The 13036-nt window shown below is 41.0% G+C and overlaps 1 protein-coding gene across 1 annotated transcript in view; it reads right to left on the bottom strand.

Annotated features, from left to right (window-relative positions):
• LOC122797150 (zinc finger protein 585A-like) overlaps positions 1-13036 on the bottom strand; it is a 132547-nt gene that overhangs the window by 24494 nt on the left and 95017 nt on the right. Inside the window, exon 4 of the mRNA XM_044065956.1 lies at positions 9164-9292. Coding sequence (XP_043921891.1) covers positions 9164-9292 — 129 coding nt within the window. The remainder of the gene's footprint in view (positions 1-9163; positions 9293-13036) is intronic.

Raw genomic sequence — 13036 nt, 5'->3', positions numbered from 1 at the left:
TGTGTGTGTGTGTGCATTTGTTTAAATATTTTGAAACTGGATATTTTATGTTCTTTTTTTTTTTACTGTACTCTTCTGCCCTCTTATTTATTTTGGTGGGGAGGGGACAGCTACCTGGGCAGTGGATTAAAGTAACTTGGCCTTTCACTTGCTCAGCTTAAATTCTGCCATTAAGGCTGTCAAGTGAATATTTGTGTTAATAAACTGGAATATTTTTATCCTTTTTTTTAGGGGAGGGATGACCAACTGTGTTGTGGATGAATGTATCTTGTCCTTCTTACTTGGTCGGTTTAAATTCTACCCTTAAGATGCATTTGTGTAAATAAATCTGCATATTTATGTTTATTGGGGGAAGCAGTAACTTTGTCCTTTTTAAATAATTTTAAAGGCTGGCTAGTAAACATTTGTGTGAAATAAATTGACTTTTTTTTGGGAGGGGGTGGCTAGCTGGGCTATGGAAACATATCTTCATTTGCTCAGCTTAAAGTCTGGTATTAACGGGTCTATACTCACAGGAGTTAGAACAATGTAATATCGAACCATGAAGTTTGAAACCCAAGAATTACGAAAACACAGAACAGCGATTTTTTTTCCCAGGGAAAAAATCAGTGTTCTAGTACAAAAAAAACAAAAAAAACCCACTTACACTTTAAACTTTAACACCTCTCCTACTCAAATATACCAACTCCGAGATTGCACCACAGTGGAGGAAATAGCAAAGCTCCAAAAATGGCCCACCAATTTTTTTCCCTGGGAAAAAAATCTGTGTGCCGTGGCTTCGCTATTTTCGTATTTCGAACATTTGGGTTCGATATTACAATGTTTGGACTCCTGTGAGTTCGACATTGTAATATATACCCGGTATTAAGGGCTGGCTAGTGCACATTTGTGTGAAGTAAACTGGAATATTTATGCTTTTTTTTCTAATGGGGTGGCTAGCTGTGTAGTTGATGAAATTACTGGTGCTCACTTTAAAGTCGGGCATTAACAGCTAGTGTACATTTGTGTGAAATAAATTAGAATATTGTAATAAACACATTTGAAACTGTCCCCGATTTTACAAAATAGTCTTGTATTTGCCTATATGTTTGGTCAGCAATTTTCTCTCGTATTGTTAGCTTAACTTATAGTCTGCCTTTACATGACTAGTGTGCATTTGTATGAAATATGCCGCAATCTTTATTCTCTCTCTCTCTCTCTCTCTCTCTCTCTCTCTCTGAGTGCTGTATTTGTAAAACAAGTTGAAATTGTTCCTGATTTTGCAGAAAGTCCCTAAGTCTGCTTCATCTTGATCTGTTCCTAACAGAATTTGGGGGCAACTGTCCACATAAGTTGCCAAATCCGAACTACTGGGCCAGCTCTTAGAGCTGTATGTCAATGTCATAGTCAGCTTTCCATAGGAGATGATAATGCATTTTTTGACATTTAGCTTTAGTCCATGATTCTGACACTAGATATTTGTTTGGAGCAAGCCTTCCTGTAGGACGGCTGAGCCTTTTGGGGATTTGATCACTGCTCCTAGCTTTTGCTCACTGATGGACATTATATAGCTTCATTTCTTGTTTATTCCTAAAAACAATTGCAATAGAGGAGGAGGTGTTATAAAAAATCTCTACGGGGGATACTGTTAAAAAAAAATTTCCACTCTAGATGTCAAAAATGCTAGGGATGCCACTGCCACTCATGCATGAGTATAGAGTTATTCCTTACAGCTAGATGTTCCATCGCCCCTTGATCCCCGTACTGTTTATGTGCTGCTCAGACATGAGTAGCATTATTACTGGTGGCCATTGGTCTCCCCCCCGCCCAATATCAATACTGTTCAAATCATGCTCAGGCACAAGTATGGAGTTTCCCTTGGTGGCTTGTGGTTTATCCCACCCAATGCTGTGCGGGGAAGGTCAAAAATTACAACTGTTCAACTACACATGCACATGCAACATGTGTGTGTGTGTGTGTGTGTGTGTGTGTGTGTGTGTGTGTGTGTGTGTGTGTGTGTGTGTATATATATATACACACACACACACACACACACACACACACACATATATATATATATATATATATATATATATATATATATATATACATATGGGTCTACTACTAAAGACCAAAACGCCGATTCCCCGACAGAAAACTCACCGACGCCAGATGACCGACAGGTAAGTGTACCGACAGGGTGATTTGCCGACAGCGGAAAGACCGACAAGGGAATGTGCGATCGCGACCCGGTAAGTGTGCGATAGTGACGGAGTTAGGAGCGGTCAGGTAAGTGCGCGAGATTGTGGGATGTCGGGTTAGGCTGTGGGAAAGATGAGTGTGTGTTCGTGTTGGAGGTAGGGTTCGGGTAAGGTAAGTGTGTGCTAGTGAGGGACTGTAGTTTAGGGACGGGTTAAGTGAGTTGGGGTTAGGGTGCAGGTAGATGATGTGTGCGTTAGTGTCGGAGCTTGGGCTAGGGGTGGGTTAAGTGAGTTAGGGTTAGGGTGCAGGTAGGTGATGTGTGCGTTAGTGTCGGAGCTTGGGCTAGGGGTGGGTTAAGTGAGTTAGGGTTAGGGTGCAGGTAAGTGATGTGTGCGTTAGTGTCGGAGCTTGGGCTAGGGGTGGGTTAAGTGAGTTAGGGTTAGGGTGCAGGTAGGTGTGTGCGATAGTGTCGGACTTTAGGGTTAGGGTTTGGGTCAGGGCTAGTGTGTATGCTATGTAGTGTCGTGTGTTGTTTACGTTCCGTGTGTCGGTGTTCTAGTGTTCGGTGTTTTGCGTTGTCGGGTTTGTGTGTTGTCGGTAATTTGGCGTCGGTAAGTTTTGTGTCGGGGAATCGTCATGTCGGTGTTTAGAAGTAGACCCATATATATATATATATATATATATATATATATATATATATATATATATATATATATATATATATATATATATATACATACACACACACACACACACACACACACACACACACACACACACACACACACACACACACATATGTAGAGAAAAAGAGAGACATACGTTCACACTACACATACATACATATATATACACACACACACACACACACACACACACACACACACACACACATATTTCGCAGATGTACACTCCTACATATCTGTCAGTGTGACTGTGTGTGTGTATGTGTGTGTGTGTGTGTGTGTGTGTGTGTGTGTGTGTGTGCATGTCTGTATTTGAGTCTTCTTCTTCTTTTGGCTTTTCCTGGTTAGGGGTTGCCACAGCGGATAACCTGTCCGCTCATGAGAGGCAGTGGAGTTTTATGGTGTTGAGCTGCCAGCCCGCTGCCCAACCTTCCACAAAAGGCACACAAACACTCACACCTAAGGCCAATTTAGAGTGTACAATCCACCTACAGCATGTCTTTGGGATGTGGGAGGAAACCGGAGCACCCGGAGGAAACCCACGCGACCACAGGGAGGACATGCAGACTCCGTACAGAAGGCACCGCAGCCAAGGATCAAACCGGAGAATCTCTAGCTGTGAGGAGGCAACGCTAACCGCTGCACCACCATGGCCACCCATGTCTGTATATGAGTATGTAATGAATTATTGCGGATGAAACAGATTGACAGAAAACACATCAAACAATCCCACTGGTTACAACAACTAAGACAACAAAAAAAATCTAAACAAATTAATCATACATATAAACAAAAGCATTACATTTGCAGTCACCAACAAACCTCAAATAAATTGCTTTTATGTGGGGGGCTTCCAATCAGAAACCATGAGAGCATCCTAACCCCAAGTGTTGTGCCACCTAACAGCTTGTGCAAGGGGGGCTCCCTCTGCTTATAGTACTCAGTTATCTTGAGACAGAAGAAACACTGGTTGAAGCTACATGAAGTTCTAACTAAAGGAATTTATGCACAGATCTCCAAAAAGACAATGAAAGTATATCCAAATACAGTACAAAAATAAAGATGGTAGCATGTAACAAAACAGCTACACAGATGGATTGTAAGCTGCACTGAACTTTGAGTAAAAGTGGAAGGGTTAGGTAACCTGGGAAAATTACAGGCTTCATTCTATCTTTAGCTTGCTTCAATCCTGGAGGTGATGAGTGCTGAACAGCTCTTGGGTTCCTCAAGCCAATCTAGACCTAAACAAACCTGACACCCCAACAGGGGAGAGGGGGAAAGGGAAATACATGGGAAAAATGGTTCCTCCCTCCAGCTCCGGGATTTTTATGCAAAAGACATGGGCATGGTGTAAGCAATATTTCTACTGTTATACTACAACAATTATCTACTTGAATATCTACTACTATTGTAACTTGTTACACAGTTTGTCAATGTTCTTCATATAGATCTTTACTGCAGAGCTCACAATGACAAGGAGATGGTAAGACTGGATAAGGTGGGTTGTAAAAAGCCTTGAAAGATGGCAGTAACAAAAGCAGCCTTCACCACTGAAGTGAAGATTAGTCAACGGTGTTTACAAAATGCACAGACAGAAGACCTGGATGCTGCCCCTAAAACAGACCATGTGCATACACCTCTAAGGAAAGCCACAGTATTTGTTATCATTGGGGTACTTTAAGACTACATTTATCCATCTACCTTTTCCCATAATGACAGAAAAAAAAAAAAAAAAACAACATGCTACCTATCTTGAGATTCTTTGTTTAGACACGTGTTCCTTTTTAAGCTGCAAAAGATGAAAAAAAGTTGATACCAAAGTCTGATGTTTTGGATTTGTTGAAACAACATCTCCATTATCTGTGAACTTCCACGGAATAACAGCAGTTATTGAGTCAAGAATTTGAAGGACCAGAATTACAAGGTTCAAATGCAGGTTGTGTAAGCTTTTCCAGGACAAAATTCAGACCCCTATGGAGGAGCAACTACCTCTCCTTTAAGAAACTGTTTAACAGGCTGCAAAAAAAGTGAGGGGAAGATCTACAGGTATGCAGACTGAAATGGTTGAAAGATGTACCCTCACTGAGGGATAAAGCAAACCTGAGCTGAACAATTCATAGGATCACAGGATCATAGGAAGTTACTAGGCTAATGGCCATGAGGCCCTTTCAAGCTTAACCAAGAATTATGCAATATTCCCAAAGTCAGCACCTGTCTCCCTCTGTCAAACAGGGATGTACGTAAGATCCCAGGGGTAAATTTTCTATTTCCATCCAATCATCTAGGTTACACTTAAACAAGGACAGAGAGGTGCTCTGCTTCACATGAAAAGGGAGTCTGTTCCACAGATGGGGGAGTCTCTGGGACAGAAATCTGTCATGCCACCAGGTTCTATTAATTAATGTCACGCGTTACATGTGTGGTGTTAGATTTGTGGATCTGCAGCATTTCCAATAGGGTGGGGTCCAAGATGGCTCTAAAAGCCAGACAAAGCTCCCCTCTGAGTAGTCTATATGAGACCAAGTAGAGTGACAGGGACTTCAGCCTATCCACATAGGATAGGTGCTGCAGACCCTGGATTCTTCTAGTCAGGATCCTCTGCGGTCCTTCCAGCTGCCACAAGTGCCTAGTGAGGTTCATACCAAAAGGGGCATTGTACTCAATAATTGGCCTGTTAAGGGTAGAGTACAGAGAGGTAATGACCGCTTTTTCCTGGATGCTATGCCTTTATTTATGAGATGAGCCATGTAGTATGCCTTATGCATTACTGAGGCTACATGTTGATCAAATGTTAGATTACTATCTATCCTTGTGCCCATATACCTTGATACTGATTCCGTTTTTAGGACATTGTTATTGATCTGGTATCTTGCGGGACCTCATTCTTGCCAAAGGGGGCTACAATACATTTTTTGGCATTGAGTTTGAGGCCATGTTTCTGGCAGCAGTCATTTGTTTGGGTGAAGGCTGTTGTTTGGCGAGGCAAATAGATTGGTCTATGGAACATGCCACCTGTAAACTATCTTTAGGAAAATATCTCTGTGTGACATCCACTCACAGGAGTTGAGTACAGTCCTTAATTTGTGATGTCTTGGTACTAGTTCTGTTACTCCTGGGGGATAAGACTGGTAGAACCAGATGATGTAGGAGTTCTAAGATAGGCCAACACTGCCATAAACAGAAACTAACAAGGGGTTCATGCAAGATGAACTGCAAAAATAAAGAACTTGCGATGGTACTAGTGGATGCCAGATGTATCCAGATAGCATTCTGACATCCCAGAGGAGCAAGCATCTAGCAGGCCTACAGGAAGGAGGCTGTAAAGCTCTAGATGATGGAAAGGATGTTGGGCCTTCTGTGCCAGAAGGCCAGCAGTCAATACTATGGTAACACTGATCTATATGAAGAGCATTTGCAGATCCTGCAAACTCCATGGTTTATACACATGTCCTTGCAAACATCACTAGTAGTTATTCTGGATGAAAATAAAGAAGCAAATGAAACTATGTTACAAATTGTCTAGGTTCCCAAACCATGAAACCACAAAAGTGATCAGAAAAGGGATGCTGGCAGTCCAAATGGAGCACACGGTTTGGCCTTTGTTTGTCACTTCCAAACTGTACCATTCTGCCCAGGTATGTTGCTGTTACACAGAAGACATCACCACCATTTAATTCTTGGGATAGAAAGTGATTCCCTGTTAGTCCACAAAGCTTATTTGGTGATTGCACTTGTTTTCTTCCCTAGAAAATTGGTCACAAACAAGTCATCAGATGGGCTACATTTAAAATCTACTTAGAAAGAATATCAACACTAAATTAAGCCAAAGTGCTTTTTCCCCTAATGAATGAATCTGATCTTTTATTTTATGTTCCCCTCATTTGCAATCTGACTGTCAAGATCCTCTTGCTCCTGCCACCCCCTGACCCTCAAGAACCTCACTAACCACTTACCACTATGCACAAAGGTATCTCTTTACCAGGTTGTCATTCTGACTTCTTCAAGGGCAGAGTGTTGAAACTATTGTATCTAAGGTGAGAGATAGAGGATAGAGTAAAAGATGAAGAGACAAAGTTCGGGAGTCATCATTCTGTGGCAGGTACATCAAGTTCCATATTTGGGTAAGTGATGTGCAGTGACATCTGGCATGCACAGCACACCCTTCCGCACATCATCCCCTAGATGTCTGTCACACCCACTCCATCAGAAGATGTACCTGTGGGGACTCTGGCCTCTATCAAAGTTTGTATGGACAGCAAGAAATCCTGCAACCTCTCCCCAGTACAGACGAAGAGGCAAAGAGACACTTCACCCTTTCTGTATCTAGACAACCTTACACGTGGTCCAGGCTCATTTATGATCCTGGGTCATTGACAGCCTAGATGGGGCAAAGATAGACATCCTGTATTTGCACCCCATGGGCTGGGTGTATCAGATCTAAAATCAGCAAGAAAGAGCCTTAAAGGCTTCCTTAACGACATGTTGTTAATGTTTGAGGTAAGAGTTAACACTGTGATGGCTGCTATGGAATAAATCCAAGCATATTACATTGCAAAATGAGTATTAGTCATCTGTACTGCCTGACCCATTTATTTAATCCTCATATGAATGCCTTATTGATCTTTGTAGATGAAGCCAGAAATTAACCATATGACAGTGTGCCTTTCAACAACATCAATATTACCTGTGGAATACTTAATTATTTACTGCATGCTCAGTTTTCTGTTGCAGCTTTGCCATTATCTTGGGTCATGACTGACAATGGTTCCAGCTGGATCAGTCTACATACCCAGTTAAGAACACTATGGTTACAATGGTGCACTGACTGTGTTATACCAGTGAAATATGGACAATAAGCAAAAAATATCAGAGAGCTTTTTTCATGAAACTGCTTTTCCACATCGCTCTTGATCAGCTCTAGAAATTTGAGCTCTTTTTTTTTTTCAGTAGAACGTAACAGGTATGGTCTGGGTGCGGGAATGTTTTGGTCAGAGAGGATAATTACAAATGTTGCAGAATACTAAAGGCAGTTTAGTTATTGTACAGCGGGGCTGTATGATTATTTATTTTTTATTTTATTTTATTTTACATTTGTTGACCGGGACAGTCCGATTGGATATATGTCCATTTTCAGCGGCGGCCCGGGGAGAAAAGCTCCAGGACAAACTTCAACAGTTTAACAATAATAAAAAACAGACAATATACATTTTTGATATGTACAAAAATAGAAGACAATATTCAAAAACGTCATGTGATTTCTTAACTCCACATACTCGAGAAAAGGCAATTAACATATATTTAATATAAATTAAATACATGTCCACTGTATGACCAGAAGAACAAACTTCCGAACTTGGAGTGAGGAAGCCCTGCCCAACTGCCATGCGATGAAGTCAGTTGGTTGTGCCATGTGACAGCACCCATAACCCATGACCACTCCCACACCCTGTCATACCTTACTGCTTAAACAAACAATGTTTGATACTAATCAGATTGATAAAAGAAATAAATTAAATAAGAATTTATTCAATACACTGTCTTTAAAGTTAGTGTTTGGGGAAATTTAAAACACTCCCATGTGCTACAGATTTTACAGCATATATTCTAATGGCAATACTGCTTTTGCAGACAGTCAAGCTCTTCTACAACTCCACACAAAGTACTGACCCTTACACTCCTTAAACATATACATTCTAATTCTGAGGTTGGAGCACTTCTGAGCAAAGAATAAATCATAAAAACACTTTTCTGACAAGACTCGCTACGAATTTTCAGTTCGTGCATCTCCTCTTTAAAGTTTAGGCTGCAGAGAATTTGCAGTACAGCAGGAATTCCATAAGCAGACCATATTTTATGGGGTAATGAACTACTGTTTGCATTTGGAAAGATTACTGTGCTTTAGTACATGTGAGCCTTCACTATCTTAGTGATGTTATTTGTAGTGTAACTGGAATGTTATTCTGAATGGCATGGGTTCATGTCCCACATGAAACAGTTCACTCTTTGCCTTTGTTTGCACAAGCTCTATGACATGGATACTATGTTGCTGTGTGACACTGCTGCCCACCCTGCCATGCCTTACCTGTGTTTACATATCATTGAGTCCAAAAAGTCTAGTCAGAAATATGTACTACATGCTTGTTTTCTAACCTTGCATTGCATTAGCGAAGTATAACATGATGCGTTAACACACACGTTTAAAATCCTACTAAAACAGGCACAACAACAGACTCTAACATCACATATTGGAAAAGCAAGGCTTATCAGCATTGATCCCACATATAACAACAACTTACTGATTGTAGAACTTTCTTCCGGAAACTGATGCACTTCCACTTCATTCACGCTCTTCAGCTCCAGTAGTTCATGTTCTTCCTCCTCCTCCTCCTCCTCCTCCCTAGCTAGTGTCGGGTACGATTCTAGAGCTAGAAACATTGATTTTATCAGATAGAATGATCACACTTCATGCAAATCTTAGATGTAATTCACAGATTATATAATGGAGTTACAGAATTCTGTAACTTTATTGGACAAGGCATGTCACATGACTGTAATAAACCTTACAATAATCCACACATGATACATAAAAGAATAGGCCCACAGTATAAGGACAGTTACACAATCAAAAAGGTCTGGGGTAACATGGTATTTACCCACTTTTTATGTACTAATGTCACTAGGTTATGCCTCATAAACATGCATGAAGTGTTGGTAAACCACCCTGTAACCTGCACACTACCATACCCTACTATTTAATTAAGGTCTCTCCATTCATATAGCCTCTTTTTAGTCCATTTCCCGTACAACAACCCCTTTTTCCATATAGATGATATCTGTCTTGATGATGAAGAGCCTCATTGAAAATCTCCCTCAGGGTTTGGAATCTGGGATTTGAGTGTTGGGTCTATAACTCTCTTTTTATGATTTTTTTTGCAACTGTCCTTTTAACAGAAGTGTGTCTCACAGACAACTGTATCTCAGATTTAGATTTACTGCTATCAGCCATTTTGTTACTGCAAGTAACTTCCTACAGAGAAAGTCTAGTACTTTCTGTCGGTTGTGAGTCCAGTTCAGGCTTATGGCTATTATTTAGCTGTTTTCTGAATTGGCCACAGTGCCAATCTTCAACGGAGGTGTAGACACTGGCTAGGACACATCCATGTTTCCTTTCCCATGTTGTAATAATGGCATTTTTACTTTTGATCTGAGTCATGCCAGAAAGGGTTCTTCAGATAAGCATACCTATCCAGTTAACAAATAAATCATGTGACCTAGTACAATAACCTCCAAGAAGACTGTACAAACTTTTGTGATGTACATTTTCACAGTAGAAAATAGAATGAAACTCTACTTTACACATTTCTAAAAAGACAAATATGGCCTTCTTCTTCTTTCGGCTTTGTTTGTAAGAAGTTTTTTTTTTACATTTTTTTTAAATTGGATACAGCTCCAATACAGCTAGTTTACCGTTTTTATGCAGTTTTCTTTTGGAAGTCAGTTAACCTTCTCTTAGTTTTGTTCATTTTCTCACCCCTTCTCTCTCGTCATTCAGAAAAATCATAAGAGCGCACATTAATTGGTAAGACACACTGTCCTGAACGTTGCCTTCAAGTACTACCACAGGGGGCTGGTAATCTAGCACCTAAAGACTATGATAACTTTAATATTTTTTTTTGTATTCGTGCTTGAGGGTAACTGTTCTACTTTGGCTCCTTTTAGTTAACTGTGTTGTCTCTACTACCTATCTGCGCTTCTTCATCATTTTCAACACTGCCTTTCTCATCTCTCTAAGTTGCCTCTCTTATCTTTTCTTTCTTCTAGTCTCTCTCTATTTTCGGTACACGCTAGTATACCCCTCTCTTCCTGATACCCCTTACTATGGCTCTAGCCTTCTACCTGCCTATCCTTGCTTTCCACATTACCTAACTTAGTGTCTCTTTACAGTCTACCTACTCGGGTGCTCCCTCCTTGCCTGTAAGACTCAAGAACCACCTCACTGCCTACTCCAGAAGTCACCCTGAATTGCGTGCTACCCAGGCAGCACTGTATGCTGCTACAAAAAGGACATCATTACTCTAAGGAGGTCAATGTATGTAACCCTGAGAAACTTGCAAACTTTAATTCTACCTGCAATTGTTAATCTGACCTCCCATGTGCACATTAGCAGCCTACTGCAGCCTGATTGCCACGCTCCCCTCTAGCTGTTAAGACATTTACAATAAATTCAACCCTACTACAGTGAAAAGAGAATTATGCTAGCTTTATGTTCCCCTTCCCCTTCTGCCAGTAGGTGGCAGCAAAGACCGCAACAAACCGTTCGCACAATATTATTTTCCTAAAGTGTCAACCTAGGGGTAGCAGCTATTTTTCACTTTTTCTTCCACTTATTTTATGTGCTAACTCTCTACCCTGCAGGACTACCCAACCCAAAGTGAAAGCCTCCCTATATTGCCTCCATTACTACATAGCTCCAGCCAGTTTTACCTGCATGAACTGCAGCTATTGATAGTTTTTCTTCCCTTTTTCACAGTACTCACTCCTTCTTCTTGGCTCTACCCACTCCATTCACCCTGCAGGCTCACTCTGCTCCCCTACCCTGCCCCCAAATTCCACCCGCCCCCACTACTCCACTCAAACACTTTTCCTCCACTCCTTCCTCCAGCCTATCTGACTTTCACTATTACTCCCCCCTCCCTCCTCACTCACATTACCCTCCTCTCGATTACATCTGACAGGATCCAGCTATCATGCTCTCTCTTAACCCCAAAACCCTTATTTCCTCATCTGTCCTCATCCTTCTTCTACTTCTTCTATACCATGCCACCTTCTATACCCACTTCCATCTACACCCCCTCCTCTTTCTCCACACCTCCCCCACACAACACACTTCCACATCTCGGCCTCTTTAGTTCCCTTCCACCCTATCCTCCTCTTAAAAGTAAAACTTTTCCCAATCACTACCAAATACTACTAACTTAAACCTATTCTCTACCAGACTCTTCCATCTAAGTACAGACTAAAAAAACTCATTCCTTTCCTCTCTTACCTTTGCTTAGCCAGTGACATTCACCCTAATCCTGGACCAAACTTCTCTCCCACTAACGCCCCTAGCACCCACAATAAATCCACCAGTAAATACCTCAAATTCCTCACCATCAATGCCCAAAGCTTAAAAAATAAATTAACCCTCTTTCATGCCTGGCTCAATCACAACTCACCTGACATTGTAGCCATTTCTGAATCCTGGCTAAAACCTCATATAAGTGACTCTGAATTCCTTCCCCCTGGATATCAATCACTTCGATCTGACCACCTAAGTAGAAGAGGTGGTGGTGTAGCATTAATCTACTCCAACCAGCTGCCCTTTTCTCCATATCCTAAACCCATCCCTTCTTTCAATAATGCTGAACTTGTAACTGGCCTACTAAAAATAAACAACCATAAAAGCATCTGCTTCATTTCCTTCTATATTCCTCCAGGTAACAACACTAATACCCTGGAAGACATCCTCTCCTGGGCCTCCTCAAATATTAAGCTAGAAACCTACATATTGTGAGATGTAAATATAGACTGGAACAAAATCGATAACCCCAATCCCACCATGCCAATCAATCTATTTAACTACACTCAACTTAGTAACTCCATTACTAGGCCTAACAAAACCAACCCCCAGGCTCCATACTAGACTGGATCCTAGTATCTCATCCAAGTAAAGTTATACCGTCATTCCTGACCCTTTAGGAGACTACCTCCCTGCCTTCACCCATCGAGTCAACCTCACACCCCCATCAATTCATCCACACTTGTAACCGCTCTAACATTAATCCCACTACTTTCTCTGATTCCCTTAAGTATACTAACTGGAACCCCCTAAAAACTCTTCCATTAGACACCGCCATCGACTTTTTCAGTACAACATTCTTAAATGTCCTTAATTCCCTAGCTCCAATAAGAACAAAAACAGTAAAAACTAAGACCGCCCCGTGGCTCACCAAAGACACCAAAAAGATTATGCTACAAAGAGATAAATCCTGGAAAACATACTTCCAATATAAACAGCCAGAAATCTTACTTAAATATAAACAGCTGAGAAACCTGGCCAAAAAACAAGTTATCAAAGATAAAAAGTCTTACTACATCAAAATACAAGTAAATTATGCAAAAAACCC

This window comes from Protopterus annectens, chromosome 3.part0 (genome assembly GCF_019279795.1).
Source record: "Protopterus annectens isolate FY-2018-M chromosome 3.part0, PAN1.0, whole genome shotgun sequence".
Lineage (NCBI taxonomy): Eukaryota > Metazoa > Chordata > Ceratodontiformes > Protopteridae > Protopterus > Protopterus annectens.
This window is presented reverse-complemented; position numbering and strand designations above follow the sequence as displayed.